Source organism: Papilio polytes, unplaced genomic scaffold, assembly GCF_000836215.1.
Source record: "Papilio polytes unplaced genomic scaffold, Ppol_1.0 DF821400.1, whole genome shotgun sequence".
In the NCBI taxonomy this organism is placed as follows: domain Eukaryota; kingdom Metazoa; phylum Arthropoda; class Insecta; order Lepidoptera; family Papilionidae; genus Papilio; species Papilio polytes.
The window spans coordinates 2,817,497-2,832,545 of NW_013527804.1; the positions used below are offsets into that span (position 1 = coordinate 2,817,497).

Here is a 15,049-nt window from a genome sequence, read left to right on the forward strand (position 1 = left end):
ACACTCATCAGATGAAATGCGAAATTGCTCCCACTTCACGTCTGTTTTCTGTGTGGTCATGGTATTGCACCGGGCGAGCCGGCCCAGATGTTAAAGCGGGCTCTACCACTGTTAAAATACAGTTTATTAATTGGGCTAATTTATCTGTACTATAATATTGTAAATGGGAAAGATTTGTATTTTTGTAGATATTAAAATAACTCAAAAACTATTTGGCCGATTTTAAAAATTCTTACACCGTTAGAAAGGTAATTTATCTGTGAGTAGCATAGGCTTTTTTATTTTTTAATATCACGCGGGCGAAGTCGCGAGCAACTAATAACTTAAATTTTGTCTAAGCTTTATTAAATTTTGTGTAGTTTCTAAGTTATTTTATTTTATAGCCGTTTTTTTGCTAAATTCCCGCCGTAAAAATATACAAATATTTTAGTGAAAATACAGTTTAAAGTATTAATTATACTAGAAATTCACGCATAATTTATGCAAACAGGTACACGGTGAGCGCAGTATGTAAGCAATATGCCTGTAGTACACAGCTGATAAGATATTTGAAGCGATAGCGAGCGATATAAAACAAGCATACATTTGAGTCACATGACACCGCATGTAATATGAGGTAAATTCACCATATTTTTAACCGACAGGATGTCAGTATCACTACCCATCCATGTCTAATTTTTAAAGTATGTGGCAGTTTGATAAACGTTTTGTCCCACAGTGAAGTCAAAATTAAAAATCAAATTCAGTGTTGTCATAAAGATTTAAATAAGAAATCAATTGCCATAGTAACCCTTAGAAGCTCTGGCTGCAGTATTTAGTTTAGCTTCTGGTTCGCTTGTAGTGTGCTACATGCGTTATGTTTATTGACGTATTTCGCTCAGGCGAGATAGCAAATGAGAGGGTCCCAGACAAAGACGCGGGGAAATGGAATTTTCAAGTAGAAGACACATTTCAATTTCAAAAACGATAGTGCTAACTGTACTTTAATATAGAATCTATGATGAAGTAAAAATAAGTCTGAGAACTAAGAAATAATTGGTTAAAGACGTCAACTATACATAACAAAGAGAACAATATTACGATAAGTACATAGGTTAGTTAGTCGGTGTCAGTCAATGTAGATTCATTACTTAATCGTTACTATACTTTCAATTGTCAATTGTTATGGTAAAAATGTAGAAAGCCTCACGTAGAAATATCACTGCATACCTCGGCTGACACCGACATCAAAGTAATAATAATTGTACAATATAAACATAACAGCTACAATAAGAAGGGTTTACTATTTTCAAGGAATTATTTCGTTACTTTTTAGTGTACTGTTTTTTTGAAAATATTTTGTTTTTAGTGTATTTTGTTTGGAAGTCGGTTTTTTTTTGTATCTCTGCTGGTTGAACTTACTAAGAATAACTGATAGTAGAATTTCTCTGGACTAATCATTCTTAACAAGTCAATATAAATGTATTTTATTGTTGTAAAATAGCTGAGTTTACTGAAAGAAGCTTAACATTCATGAGGCCTGGAACAATCGTGTCACGGTAACGCGACCGGAATAATACGAACTTATTATAATAAAAGTAAATTGAATTTGTAATTCTATCATGAATTTAAAAGGATTAAAATGTAACAATTCATTTTGTGTCTTAAAATATAATTAATAATAATGTTAATGTTCTATATAGCATTTAAAAATGTGTTTTTAAAGTGATGTCTTATAAAATGATGAACGTTGGGTGCTCGTACGGAAAAGCATGACGTCACGTTCCGCTTGAGCCGAGCGTGTAAGCGAGACAGCTAAACAAGCGATAGAGAAGTATGAGTTAGTTAAGTTAATCGTTCTGCTTGTGTGTTACGTATTGTGCTTGCAATTTGGTTGAGATGGAGGGTTCCTCGAATATCTGTGTGTTTTTGATTCTTGTTAATTTTGCTTGAAATTGTAACTGGGGGACGAATACGTACAATTATACGCTTTTGTTAACGGCGGACGGCCGTCCGCAGTTTTCGTTTGTTTCCTTGATGTCGTTCGTTGAGTGAGTGCGCGAGTCGGAAGCTGGTGTTGCCACAGGCGTCCGCCAATTTTAATCTTGTCTATTGGTAGTTTATTATATATAGTTGGTAGTTTATTAATTTATAAAGTATTATTTATTGATTATTTTTTTTTACATTTTAAACACTGTGAGAAACAAATGTGTGCGGGGAAAGATCACAAATGTTTTGATCAAAAATCACGGCTCATCTACATATACTAATATTATAAAGAGGAAAGATTTGTATTTTTGTATGTGTTGAAATAACTCGAAAACTATTGGTCCGATTTTAAAAATTCTTTTACAGTTAAAAAGTTAATACATCTGTGAGTAACATAGGCTATATTTTATGCCATGCCGGCGAAGTCGCAAGCAATAGCTACTGTTTTATATTATGTGTGGTATAAATATCGGAAAAGAACCGACCTTAATATATTTCGTAACTACGTATTTCGTTGTTATCCTGATTAAAATTAACCTACTGTTTTATTAACCAGTTTTATTTGTAAATTTCCTCCACAATCTTAATTCCGTTCCCGTTAATTTTTATAATTTGTGGTTTATTCTGTAAGCTACGTAGCCAAGAGATTTTCTTTAATATTTTGTAAATCGTCGGGAGAATTTAATCTCACCAGCGGTACTGTAATCACGTTTTCAATTAAAAACTAAACGGCTTTCAAAACATTGCAAAAAAAGTTACATAATTAACAAGGAAATCTTTTGTTATTAAAAATGATTGGACTTTACTCTATTGAAAAGTAATTAACAAAACACGATCAGTGTACTATTGACATGCGATGACGTATGCGACAGAGAAAGACCCTATTTACATGACTCCCTTCTTCGATTCATTATCAACAACTTGCTCTTGTCCCTAAGAAGGCACATATCTAAATTCACTCTCTTAAGCATACCCTTCACACAATCCATACTTTCTTCGGTCTTCCTCTACCTTTGCAGCCATCCATATTCAATCTTATCACTCTTTTGTTTATATCCTTATCAACTCGCCGCTTATGCACATACCACGCAAACCTTATGATTCTCAATTTCTCCATCACTGGCGCTTCTTTCACACTTCTTATATACAATCTTAAGTATCTACCTCCGTCTATTAATGTTAAGCAACGAATCTACAAATGCGGATCATTGGGCAGGTCGCTTCACTATGTCGACGAATCCAGTCGGCTAGTTGTTTGCCTCATAAAAAAATTTATTTTTTTATAATATATATATATTTTAGCCTTTTAAGGCTATATCGGACTTATGCTCTACTCTTTGGAACGAAATAACATAAAGCATATACAATCGTTTAAATTCTTTCCACCGATTTATGTCGCTCTGCACAATAATTCTGATACGTTAAACGGATCGTGCGATAAAACATAAATCAAGAGTTCGATTGTTCGATATATCTTACTAATATTATAAATGCGAAGGTTTAGACGGATAGATGGATGTTTGTTAGAGTACCGCCAAAATAGCTGAATGGTTCTTGACAAAATTTGGCGTAGATGTAGAGCATAGTCTGGAAGAAAACATAGGCTTATTTTTTTAATTTTAAACGGATGGAATCTCAGGCAAAATAAATTGAAATCACCAAATCTAAAAGAATACTAGATTCTTAGTAAAGTGTACGAGAAAAATGAACAATTTGGTATGGCATATAGTTCTATTTGCTTATCCTGAAGTGAGATAATGCTACATATGTGCTACGAATTTTCGTAGACAACTCGTGTCGTAGCACAGAATATCTACGTGCGATATACAAAAGTAGATAAGTACTCGTATTACAAAAGTTTTCATCTCAATCTTGCTAATATTACAAATGCGAAAGTTTAGATACATGGACAATTTTTTAAAAGGTGTCTAGAACGTCTTAATAGATCTCGATGGAATTTAGCAACTATGTAGAACAAAGTCTGAACGTATTTACTAAGTTTTTTTTTATTCCGCGTGGACGAAGTCACGGGAAAAATCTAGTTCAATCATATATGCTTATAGACTGGCAAAATGCCAATCTGCAGCTAATATAAAGGCAGTGCAATAGATTCTGATGCTTGCGCTGGACATATTCCCAATTTAAGAGTAATTGAAGTGATTTTCGAGTTTTTTTTAAATACTTCTATCACCTATTTCTACGGAAAGAATTTAACGAGAGATGTCTATTTCTTGTACATACTCTCGATGGTATATTAAAGACTGTATCCGCAAAATTCTCAATAATTGGAGATGTCTGATTTAGTAGAATTTAGCTGGCCGACGAATATTAACAATGTTACAACTTCAAGTCAGATTTACCAATAAACAAACTAGCTCTTGCCCGCTACTTCGTCCGCGTGTAATTAAAAAAAAACACAGTAACTAAGGAACCTATCCGTTCGTCCAGACTATGCTCTACATTTATGCCAAAATAGACAAAGATCCGTTAAGCAGTTAAGGCTATAAACAACAACAAACATCCATCCATCTGAAATTTTGCATTTATAATATTTGTAAGAGGTAAGATCACATAATTGTAACACACGTATACTGTTTTAGTTAAAAAAAGCAATTATTCTCGTTACAATCTTCCTAATCTTACTAATATTATAAATGCGAAAGTTTAGATGAATGAATGTTTGTTAGAGTTTGTAGCCTAAACGGCTGAACGGATTTTGATGAAATTTGGTATAGATTTGGAGGATAGTCTGGAAGAACACATAGGCTACTCACTTTTTTTTTAATTCCACGCGGACAGAGTCGCGGATGAAATCTAGTATTAATATATGTCTAATTTATAGTTGGAAAACTTTCTCTACTAGTATGATAAATATTTTCAACAACTGTAAAGTCAGATTCCTACTATTTTAGCTGTGATATATTGTGGTAATACTAAGTTCTAATGGCACTAACTTTTGAAAATACGACTTTAAAATTGGCTCCTCGCCAAATGCATGGCACCGGTAAAAAGCGAAGTAATGGATTCCAATGTTCATGCGCTGGACAATTTCTTTATTAGTTATTGAGATATGATTGAAATGTGGTTTACTAGCTATTGCGCGCGACTCCATTCGCATAAAAAAATTGAGTAGCCTATGTGTTTTCCAGATCATACTCATATTATAAATGCGAAAGTTTAGATGGATGAATGTTTGTTAGAGTTTGTAGCCTAAACGGCTGAATGTATTTCGATGGAATTTGGTACGGATGTAGAGGATAGTCTGGAAGAACACATAGGCCACTCAAATTTTTTATTGTTTAATTCACGCGATCCGTTTCAATTACAAAAATCCATGCAAACTTTCGCATTTACAATATAAATAGAATTTAAAATGATACATTAGTTATCTAATAATTGGAAACCAATTATATCTCTATGTATCATCATCGTCAACCCCTTGTCCCTACAGAGGGACGGCAGAGTATGTACATCTCTATACTTTTTTATGTTTGTTAAGCTATCGCTTCAGCACGATCCCATCAAATGGAAATAATGATGTGCTCGAAAGTTGGTTTTTAAACTTTTTAAACGTCGAAATATGCTTAGGTCTTCTACTTCTATTGATAGCTACATCAACTTTCAATCCTGATATTTTCTTGTTTATGTCATCTTACTGTATTCTTATGTGACGATATCTCATAATCAGTTATTTGTCACTTTATGACAAATAAATGATTACAGTATGCTTGTGATAGTAGTAATACCCTCTTCAGTTCCCAACATTATTTCCCATTCTTGTTTGCAAAAACTTTCTTAGCAGAGTCGAATAGCAAATGACTGCAATTACTCGACGACCGAGCACTTGTCCAGTGCACGAACATCAGAATCTATTATTCCTATTTTTACATTAGCCAGCATCTGGCGGAATGCCAGTTTAGAAGTCATGTGCTCTCACATAGTTATATCAAGTATGCATAGTTTACACTTGCCCAGTACAGTTTTTTAATATTAAAAGTTGGCAAACAAGCAAGCGACCACCTGAATTTGCCGAAATGGCAAAGCGACCGCTGCCTATAGACATCCGCAATGGCTGATGCGTTGCCTACCCTTAATCGACGGAAGAAGAGACGCACAGAAACAGGATATTTCCCCTTCCTATGCGTATTCCCCACCGTCAAGTCCACTGTCCTTCCTATCCTCGCATCTTAAGAAAAGGGTGGAAAGGAAAAGGGACTAAAATCACCCCCCCGGCACCACATTTATCAGACGAAACGCAGGATTGCTCCCAGATCACGTGTGTCTTCTGTGTGGTCGTGGTATACCATCGGAGGAGCCGACCCATTCGTACGAAGATGTTAAAGCGGGCTCTACCATAGTTGGATAAAAAAGCTTGCATATAATATAAATGCGAAAGTTTAAATTGATGGATGTTTGTTAGAGTTTGTAGTCTAAACTGCTGAACAAATCTCGACGAAATTTGAAAAAGATAGTCTGGAAAAATACATAGACTAGTCGTTTATATTTCTTTTAATTCCACAAGGACGGAGTCGCGGGCGAAAACTAGTAGATTATAATTCTATCCTTATTTTTTAAAGCATAATAATGATCGCCATGGAAACTTAGCGTTGTCAAATAAATGCACAAGCCTTAAAAAATATCAATTATCTCTAGACGGTTCTACACCAACAATAGCGTGAATATTTTTAAACGAACATTTTCGGTCGGAGCAGAACATTAAAATCACATAATTAACACAATACGCGGACCGAACGTCGATAAATAAACATTAAGTCACTCTCAGAGAGTTTTATTCGGCTTGTAAACACTGCAATGGTAGTTAATTGCATATGTCATTCGTAAAACTTGTGCTGAAAAAAAACATTTTCTGAATTAAAATATCAAGAGAAAAATTTACTTGGATTTGCTTTTATTTATTCTTACTTCTATTCAAAAATCTAATTGTCATCTTACTAATATTATAAATGTGAAAGTTTAGATGGATGGATGGATGTTTGTAAGAGTTTGTAGCCTAAATGACTGAACGTATCTCCATGAAATTTGACTTAGACGTAGATGACAGTATGGAAGAACACATAGGCTGCTCACTTTTTTTTCTTAATTCCACGCGGACGGAGTCACGGTCGAAAGCTAGTAATAATCTTATAGTAACAAAAATAGTAACAATCTTTTAGGTATTAAATACTCTTCTATTTATTAAAGTGACTTTTTTCGAAGTTTATATATAATTATGACAAGTTCCACTCTTGATGCCACAGCTAAGTACTTACTAAGGGAAATTCTTAGTGTAGATTAGTGAATAAATGCTTATAAACAACAATACACACACTTAGTTTTTAGCTTTTTAGTGCGACTGAATATTGATTCCGCTTTTTCTTATAACTTGGACCACAAGGTTTTCCAAGGACCCAGTGATGGATTGACTATGTAATATTATCAAGATATATTAAGGAATACTGTCAATAGTTAGGTGGAACTAGACGACTGTTGTGTTGTATTATCCATTACTTTTTATTAAATTAAGTAGGAACCACATAATTACTGGACTATGGAAAACTAAAATATGTATTAACTGCGCTAAGTATCCGTGGTTATATTGCTTTTTACGAATAAACTAATAATATACTTTACTAGTATAGAAGCAAACAAGCAGAGGACTGCGTATTGATATTACAACGCCGATAGATGAGTTGTCAGCATTTAAGGAAGGATCAAGCTCTTTTTTAAAGGTCCCAAGTTGTAACCCTGTGGAAATACCGCTAAGGATAGAGTTTTCCACAAAACGGCTTTATGAGGAAATAAGTTTTATAGATTTAAAATATTACTATACGCTAACTATCAGTAAAAGATATGTTTTAATCACTTTTTTTGCCTTGTTTCCAAAATATTATATATATTATTTATATGGTCACATAAGTCATTCCCGTCAAACCACTTACGTGGTTTGTAGGCGTCGCACCTTTTAAACATTAATACAGAATTGCATGCAAAATTACATTGAAATAATGAAAAAAATAATATACAATTTACAAGTACTGAGAAAATTAACGAGACTGGAAACAGATGTAAATAAAAATATTTTTTCACGTGATATTCTTGTAACTTGGACCACACGCAAAGGTGGCATTTAGGCGGCGTATCAATCATACTCGTTGGTGACGTCACATCGCCACCAAGGCGAACATTGAAGTATGGAAAGTGTATATTCTATTTCAACGTTAAACTGCCACTGACATGAAAGGCAATCTTTATAACATAAATCTAATAAATTCAAGACACCTGCCAATATAATGGGATAGTACCCGGCATGTCAGCTACTATCACGTGTCAGTAACTGTCATGCAAGTTAAGCTACTAAGCTAAGTAAGGCAAATAAGCAAGCGGTCACCTGAATCCACAGGAATGGAAAGCGACCGCTGCCCATAAACATCCGCAATTACAGGAGGCAGGAGGAAGAGACGCACATAAAGAGGACATTTTCCCTCTATATGCGTCTCCTCCACCGTCAGATCTACTTTTTCTTCTCATCCTTTCCTATTAAGAGAAGGGAAAGGGGCTAAAATTAGTGCTGGGCACCACACGCATTAGACAAAACGAGGAATTGCTTCCACTTCACGCCTGTTTTCTGTGTGTTCGTGGTATTACACCTGGCGAGCCGACCCATTTGTGCGAAGATGTCAAAGCGGACTCTACCACTGTTAAAGTATTACGGCTTAATTGTTTTTTAATATGTGTTATATTCTCTGTAAATGATTGCTAGCAAAATGATCAACTAAACTATAAATGTTTAGTGGAAAAGCGGTTCTTCCCCTATGTGAGTTTTGCAGAAACTTTTTGCATGTTTCAAAAGGAACGCTTGTTTGTTTAGGATGGTCCACTCAGTTCAGGGGGCGAATAGAAACTATAAACATGCTTGTTTAGAACAAATGAGCTTCCTTTTATATAAGTTAGTGGTTTGGCAACCTTTTTCTATATTATTATATGAACTATAGTCGTATAAAAACTACATTGGAAATGTAAATACAATTTTATTTTGATCAGAAATCGTTGCAAACTTAACTAACGTCTTATCAAGGGAATAAAGTTCTATTAAAACCAACTTCTAAATTGCTAAAAAATCAAACAAAAAAATGGGACCCACCTGCAAGCATTACCTTTCGGATAAAAAAAGAATTATCAAAATCGGTCCACTAGCGGCGGAGTTATGCCGTAACACACATAAAAAAATAAAAAAAAACATATCGACGAATTGAGTACCTCCTTGTTTTGGGAAGTCGGTCAAAAAATAGTATTTGATAACACAAACATGATAAAACACAACTGTATAGTGTCGCCCTCCACAGTGTCGTGGAATATTTTCTGCTATAACTGTTGCTTTAGGTATACAATTTTCGTTCAGAATATCAGTAATTTTTTAACATAATTACCTGTAATTGACTATTACCAATAAAATATTTGTATTTGATAAACTATGACTTACTTCTAAAGTTTTTTTTTCTAAATAAATCAAAACCTTTGATTATAGACGAACGGACTATGCCGAATTCATAACTTATCAAATGTGCTGTGGTAAGTAACAATTGAAAAATTAATAAACTAACAGTGAACAAAAATTGTACACAAAAATATCATATAACCAAGTTCGTATTGTATTCTTTGTTTCACTCGACAGAGGGAGTTGCACATTTGACAGGTCCTGTCATAAAAGTCAACATCATCAAAGATGTTAAAGATGTCAAAAATGTAAGAACTACTTGATGAAAATTAAAACTAAATCTTTGACGTAAGTCTTAATCAAGAGGACTGACAAAGAGGAAACGTCAAAAAAAATCTATCAAGTATGCATTCAAGGTAAAAATTACAAACGAAATAATAATGTTTGATACTAATTAAATGGTGTATTTTGGTATCAAATGTTGAGTGATAAATGCGGGACCAATGTTTTACTAGTCTTAGTGGAAACAAATGGGTCTCTTGCATAGCAAGGCAGCTTGTCTGAAAAGAAAAATTGACGAGTCTACTAGTAATTCAAGGTATGCTTTCTTTCTTCTTGATTCTACAACTAGCTTTTCGTTAGTCTAAGACATATGTGCGGAGTTTAAAAAACTATTAAAAATATAATCTATTCTCCCATTGACTGTAGCTTCTAATGCCAGAAATATTTTAAACCCAGTCAAGTAATTTTTGACTTCACTCTTTTCGTACAATAATACAAATCTTTCCTTTTCGTAATGTTAGTGTGAGTATTAAAAAACCTCACACTTAAATTCTTGTGGATGACATCTTAAGCGTTTTATTGGTTTGCAATGGTCCCCATTTCATTCCAGAAATTAACTTGCATATGTATATTTATATTTAATGTAATGTTATTGTTAAAACCGAAATAGAATGACGTAATGACTTCTTGATTATTTCTGAGAACGTCATAGTAACTCTAAATCTATATCTATTTTACAGTTTATCTAATTTACGCTATATACTTAACGCTGATAAGCCAAAATGGAATCCTTTTTGGAAAAGAAAGTAAGTAAACAACGATAATCCTTTATAAATAAAAAGTAATCTAAGAAATAAAGTACAAGCTATTAAGAATTTAAAGTTTAAAACACAAAATAACAATAATCGAATACTCGAAGCATTTCTAAAATCTGAATTAACTATTTCACTAATGTCTTACATCATAAACGTAAATTTTACCAAAAAAAATCTAAGACCGACAAATTTTGTCTTCTAAGATAAAGTTCCTTTGGCGATTCTTCTTTAGTTCTATTATTTTTACATATTTTTTGTATATCTTAATGTGACAAACAAGGAAGCGGCCACCTGATTTGCCAACGTGAAGTAACTGTTGCCTATAGATATCCGCAATTTCAGATGTGTTGCCTACTCATTTACGGTGCAAAGTAAGCTCAGAAAGAGTTTTTTTCCATCTTCTGTGCGTTTCATCTTTCGTCTTCTTCTATAGTATAATAATCTTCATCCTTACCTTATCCTACTTCCGTAGAGTCGATCCTTTTTCTTCTGTAGTATAAAATTAACTTTGATTTCCAGGATATCGCCAGTTCAAACGTTTTCAGCTACGTCTCGTAAGCTATTGAAGGGCTGTGTTTGTGGTAACATGAGACCGTGCAAGCAAAAAATAACACCAAAAGGAGTCATTATGCATTACCCTAAAAAGTGAGTTTCTTGATTTTAATAATTATTTTTTTGTATACTTCTTATGTCACGTTGTCTTTCAGGAAAAAAGCTTTTACCAACTTTAGACGAAAAAAGGAATTAGCATCCGAAAAACGCGGTCGCAATATAAAGTGAGGAGATAAAAATATTTTATTGTTTACTTGTAAATTGGTTACTTCTATGTAGCTAAGTAAGATGTAGTTCACAATTTTAGTTCATAGGCAACACATGTTGACAGACAATTCCCACGGCCGAGGTCATTCAACAAATTATTTGTTACCTTAAAGTTATGATTTGGTTAACATTTAATTTAGGCATCAAATACACACCTGTAGGGAAAGTACATGAAAATTATGTAAATTATCAAGAGGGCTGTTTCATCTTGAAAATCATCATCCACTTGCCCTTATCCCTTATGGAGGGTCGGCACAGTATGTGCTGCTCTTCCATACATCTCTATCAGCCGTCATATCTGAATCCACTCCTTTCTTAAGCATATCTTCCTTCACACAATCCATCCATACTTTCTTCGGTCTTCCTCTTCCTTTGTAGCCATCCACATTCAATCTCAACACTTTTTCATCTTGAAAATATGCTAGCGATATTGAAAGAGATACTCCACACAAACATGATTGTTTTTTCATCACTGGATTGGATTGTTCCATCTGTTGAACTGCTTGACCTAAATGAGTTAAATACCGAAATTCAAAATTGTAGAATGAGATATCAAATTACCTCAGAAGAATATGCTTTCCTGGAATTTCAATGTTGCTTAGTTTTCTAAATTATCATTATTTTTAAAATGTCAGGGCAGGAATACACACGCCAGTAGTTCTTAATTCTATACAATTATTAGCAAGTGCAAGTACTATGTGTGATTTTATGATATCTATGGTCATAGAAGTTTATGAAGGATCGATGGATTGGAAGCTTGACACTGTGATAAGTCCCGTCTCATACGATCTCGAGAATTGATTGGTATGCTTGCCTTGCGCCAGTAGATGAACCAGCTGCTGGTCTTTTTACTGCATTGTGCATTTCTGCTTTACTATTCATATTTTATTGCACTTCTCATATCTTCGTTGTATATAATTTAAAGATCACAAATTTATCTACAAATTTCATGTACTTTCACTTCAGGTGCCACAGCGTTGGGATGCCCTATAGGATTATTCAACTTATTTCATCAGCTGTACGTTAACTTATGATTATTATGACAATTAGATATTATTGCTTTTTAAATTAAGCGACCAACCGCGTCTAGCCACTAGCCACGACTGCTAACTGCGCGCGGCTAGACACTAGCCACGATTGCTAACTCCGCGCGGCTAGCCTGCAATACATTTTTTTATGTAGATCTTTTATTTAGTCCTGTTATTTTATTTTTGTTCCATGATTTATAAATACATGTAATACATGTAAATTCTATTTTCAGGCCTTGTATACAAAATAAAGTTGAGTACATCACACATAAGAAATTTCCTGCTTGGTAAATAGACGAGAATTAGTAAGGTATTTCATTTTTTATATTTCTGTAATTAATTTTGAACATCCAATATATTATGTCTTTAATATATTTTTTTTATTACAGTGTTTCATCATTCCTGTGCTGAAGATGTAATGTTTAACAGTTTCAAACTCAAAAATAAATATGCACCTACAATTGAATTTTATTTCTTCTCCCTTTCGTTCGTGGTAGATAAAACAGTTATATGTGTCAAAAGTTTCAAGACAGTCGAAACGTACAGTAGAAAACGTGCATTTATTACGATAAATGCAGCGTTCCTTAAGTAATTTATAGACAGTCAAAAAGATCATAATCTCCCCTACAACTCCCCTACCTTATCCCACTCCCGTAGGGTCGGCGCACTAGGTTTTCGTCCTCAAATTCTATCTAACATCTCAGTCATCACATCCTTTTTGGTAATACTTACGAGTTCTTACCAATCGGCTAGATCCTCTGGCCTTGCGGAGGGACGTTAGTTCCCTCTGCATTTTTTACCGTATTTACCACGGGGACTGTTCCGAGGAGTTGTTTGGAACGATTCCTGCCGCCGAGTTTCGTCATCGGACGACATGGTACAGAGACCACCAGGTACCATCCTCACCATGATGGCTGGCATTCCACGACCGTGCGGTTCTCGCGGAACTTTCTGCCCCGCACAGCCGGGTTGTGGAACGGTCTGTCCTCAGCGGTATTCGCAAACCAATACGACTTAGGGTCCTTCAAGAAGCGAGCCTACAATTTTTTCAAAGGCCGGCAACGCATCTGTAGTTCCTCTGGTGTTGCGGATGTCCATGGTTGTCGTTGACCATCTTTGTGTTCCCGCCGCTCGTTTGCCCCCTTCTCATATAAAAAAAATCATTAAACCTAGATGGATCTCTTTCTTTCTCTTTCTACCAGTGAACCTCCATTATCAAACTTACGTCCTCCACGTTACATACAATTCATATCTCTACATAACATGACCATACCATGCTAAACCAGACAAAAAGACGAAAGGCGAAATATATTGCTGGCTAACAGATTGCGACAAGGGTTTCTACGACCCGATAGAAAATCTAATAAAAATGATTCATTTCTAAGACAAATCTCAGGGTGTGTTAATATTTGTAACTGATTCAAATACGTTTATAAATGTGTTTTAGAACCTTGGAACTGGTATGTCATATGTTTTGTAAATGTTTAGCAACAGTGAAAATCCACAAACCTACATTAGAGACACACAGAAAATGCAAAATGCGGGACACATTAAGACGAATGGTAGAGGCTTTTTATCTCTTGGAGGACTAATTTTTTTTTACCTTTTTTTTGTGACTGAGTTGCCACTGTTTGCCTTGTAGAGGCATTCATCGGGATTGAGGTGGCCGAGCAAAGATGGCGCTTATCCTGAACCTCGTTAATGGAGGACTCAGATATTAACTTCATGGAAAGACTAAATTTATAGAAGGTGTGGTATTTTGTGTCTGTTTGCATTAAGCCATTCTGGCGCTGTTGGTTGCAGTTGGTAGCAGTGGTGAGGATTTAAACTAATATAAATGAACTTTCAGAATCATTAACACGTTAAAGTTGGAATAAGAATTGATTGGAATGAGATTTGGTCGCTTTATTGCAATGAGATGTCCAAATCAATTCTTACCCTTATTAATATTGGTCTTTATTAAATAAATCGTTGTGATTCGTTTCTGCTTCGACGTTCCAATGTGACCCTTGTCATTGAGACAGCGATACAGGGGAACTTCTTATCTTTTTGTTTCGAGATTAAAGCGACAAATTGCCTTGCGGATCAAATATTTGGTAGGGTACTTGTACCTAAAAACATCCATAGATTTTTGTTGTATTAAATTCTGTATATTTAAGAAAAGGATGGAAGAGGAGAAAAATCATCTCTACATCCTCCGTCTACTAAACGTAGGCAACGTAACTACAATCGCAAAGATGTTAGAGCAGCAGTTGCTTCGCTATTACGGCAAATTCAAGTGGCCGTTTCCTTGTTTTATAAAAACTCTTGTATTTTATGAAAGGAAGAATGTATTTGTCAAGAATATAATAAGATTGGAGTAGAGTATTTTAAAATGAACAGGTTTAAGAAAAGACGAATGGATTGTGTGAAATGATTAACCCCGAGAAATGTTGTCGAAAAATATATAAAGGACATACGAAATTACAGAGAAAGATGTTACTAGCCATAATTTAATTTTAGTTATGCCTGCCGAGTATATATTATTAACAGTCTATAGAAAGAAGTTACTGTTGATTATATTATTTAGAAAGTGATGGAAGAAGTAATAACCTGAAGACTAAAAATTAGCTAGGCCTTAAGTGCTAAGCTGGAGGCCGCAACAGCTGAGCATTCTCCTTTGGGTCAAGAATTGTTTTTTTTTTTATTTCATTAATATGTTT

The 15,049-nt window shown here is 34.5% G+C and overlaps 1 protein-coding gene across 3 annotated transcripts; it reads left to right on the forward strand.

The window, feature by feature from the left end:
• Window positions 1–9,752: 9,752 nt before the first annotated feature.
• On the forward strand, window positions 9,753–12,813 carry LOC106108780. 3 transcript variants are annotated; one of them, XM_013290043.1, is made up of 7 exons: window positions 9,754–10,001; window positions 10,426–10,491; window positions 11,020–11,145; window positions 11,208–11,276; window positions 12,286–12,337; window positions 12,581–12,657; window positions 12,737–12,813. In XM_013290043.1, the coding sequence occupies exons 1-6, from the start codon at window positions 9,934–9,936 to the stop codon at window positions 12,596–12,598; spliced, it is 399 nt and encodes a 132-aa protein (XP_013145497.1). In that variant the 5' UTR covers window positions 9,754–9,933; the 3' UTR covers window positions 12,599–12,657; window positions 12,737–12,813. The 3 variants fall into 3 exon arrangements, with proteins under 3 accessions (XP_013145499.1, XP_013145497.1, XP_013145498.1); XM_013290045.1 differs by lacking the exon at window positions 11,208–11,276 and having other exon boundaries at window positions 9,753–10,001; XM_013290044.1 differs by lacking the exon at window positions 12,286–12,337 and having other exon boundaries at window positions 9,755–10,001.
• Window positions 12,814–15,049: the final 2,236 nt, after the last annotated feature.

Coding starts and splice junctions, on each gene's coding strand:
- LOC106108780 (XM_013290043.1), top strand. CDS start 9,934: ATGGGTCTCTTGCATAGCAAGGCAGCTTGTCTGAAAAGAAAAATTGAC. Junction 11,146..11,207: donor ATTATGCATTACCCTAAAAA/GTGAGTTTCTTG, acceptor GTTGTCTTTCAG/GAAAAAAGCTTTTACCAACT. Junction 11,277..12,285: donor AAACGCGGTCGCAATATAAA/GTGAGGAGATAA, acceptor CTTTCACTTCAG/GTGCCACAGCGTTGGGATGC.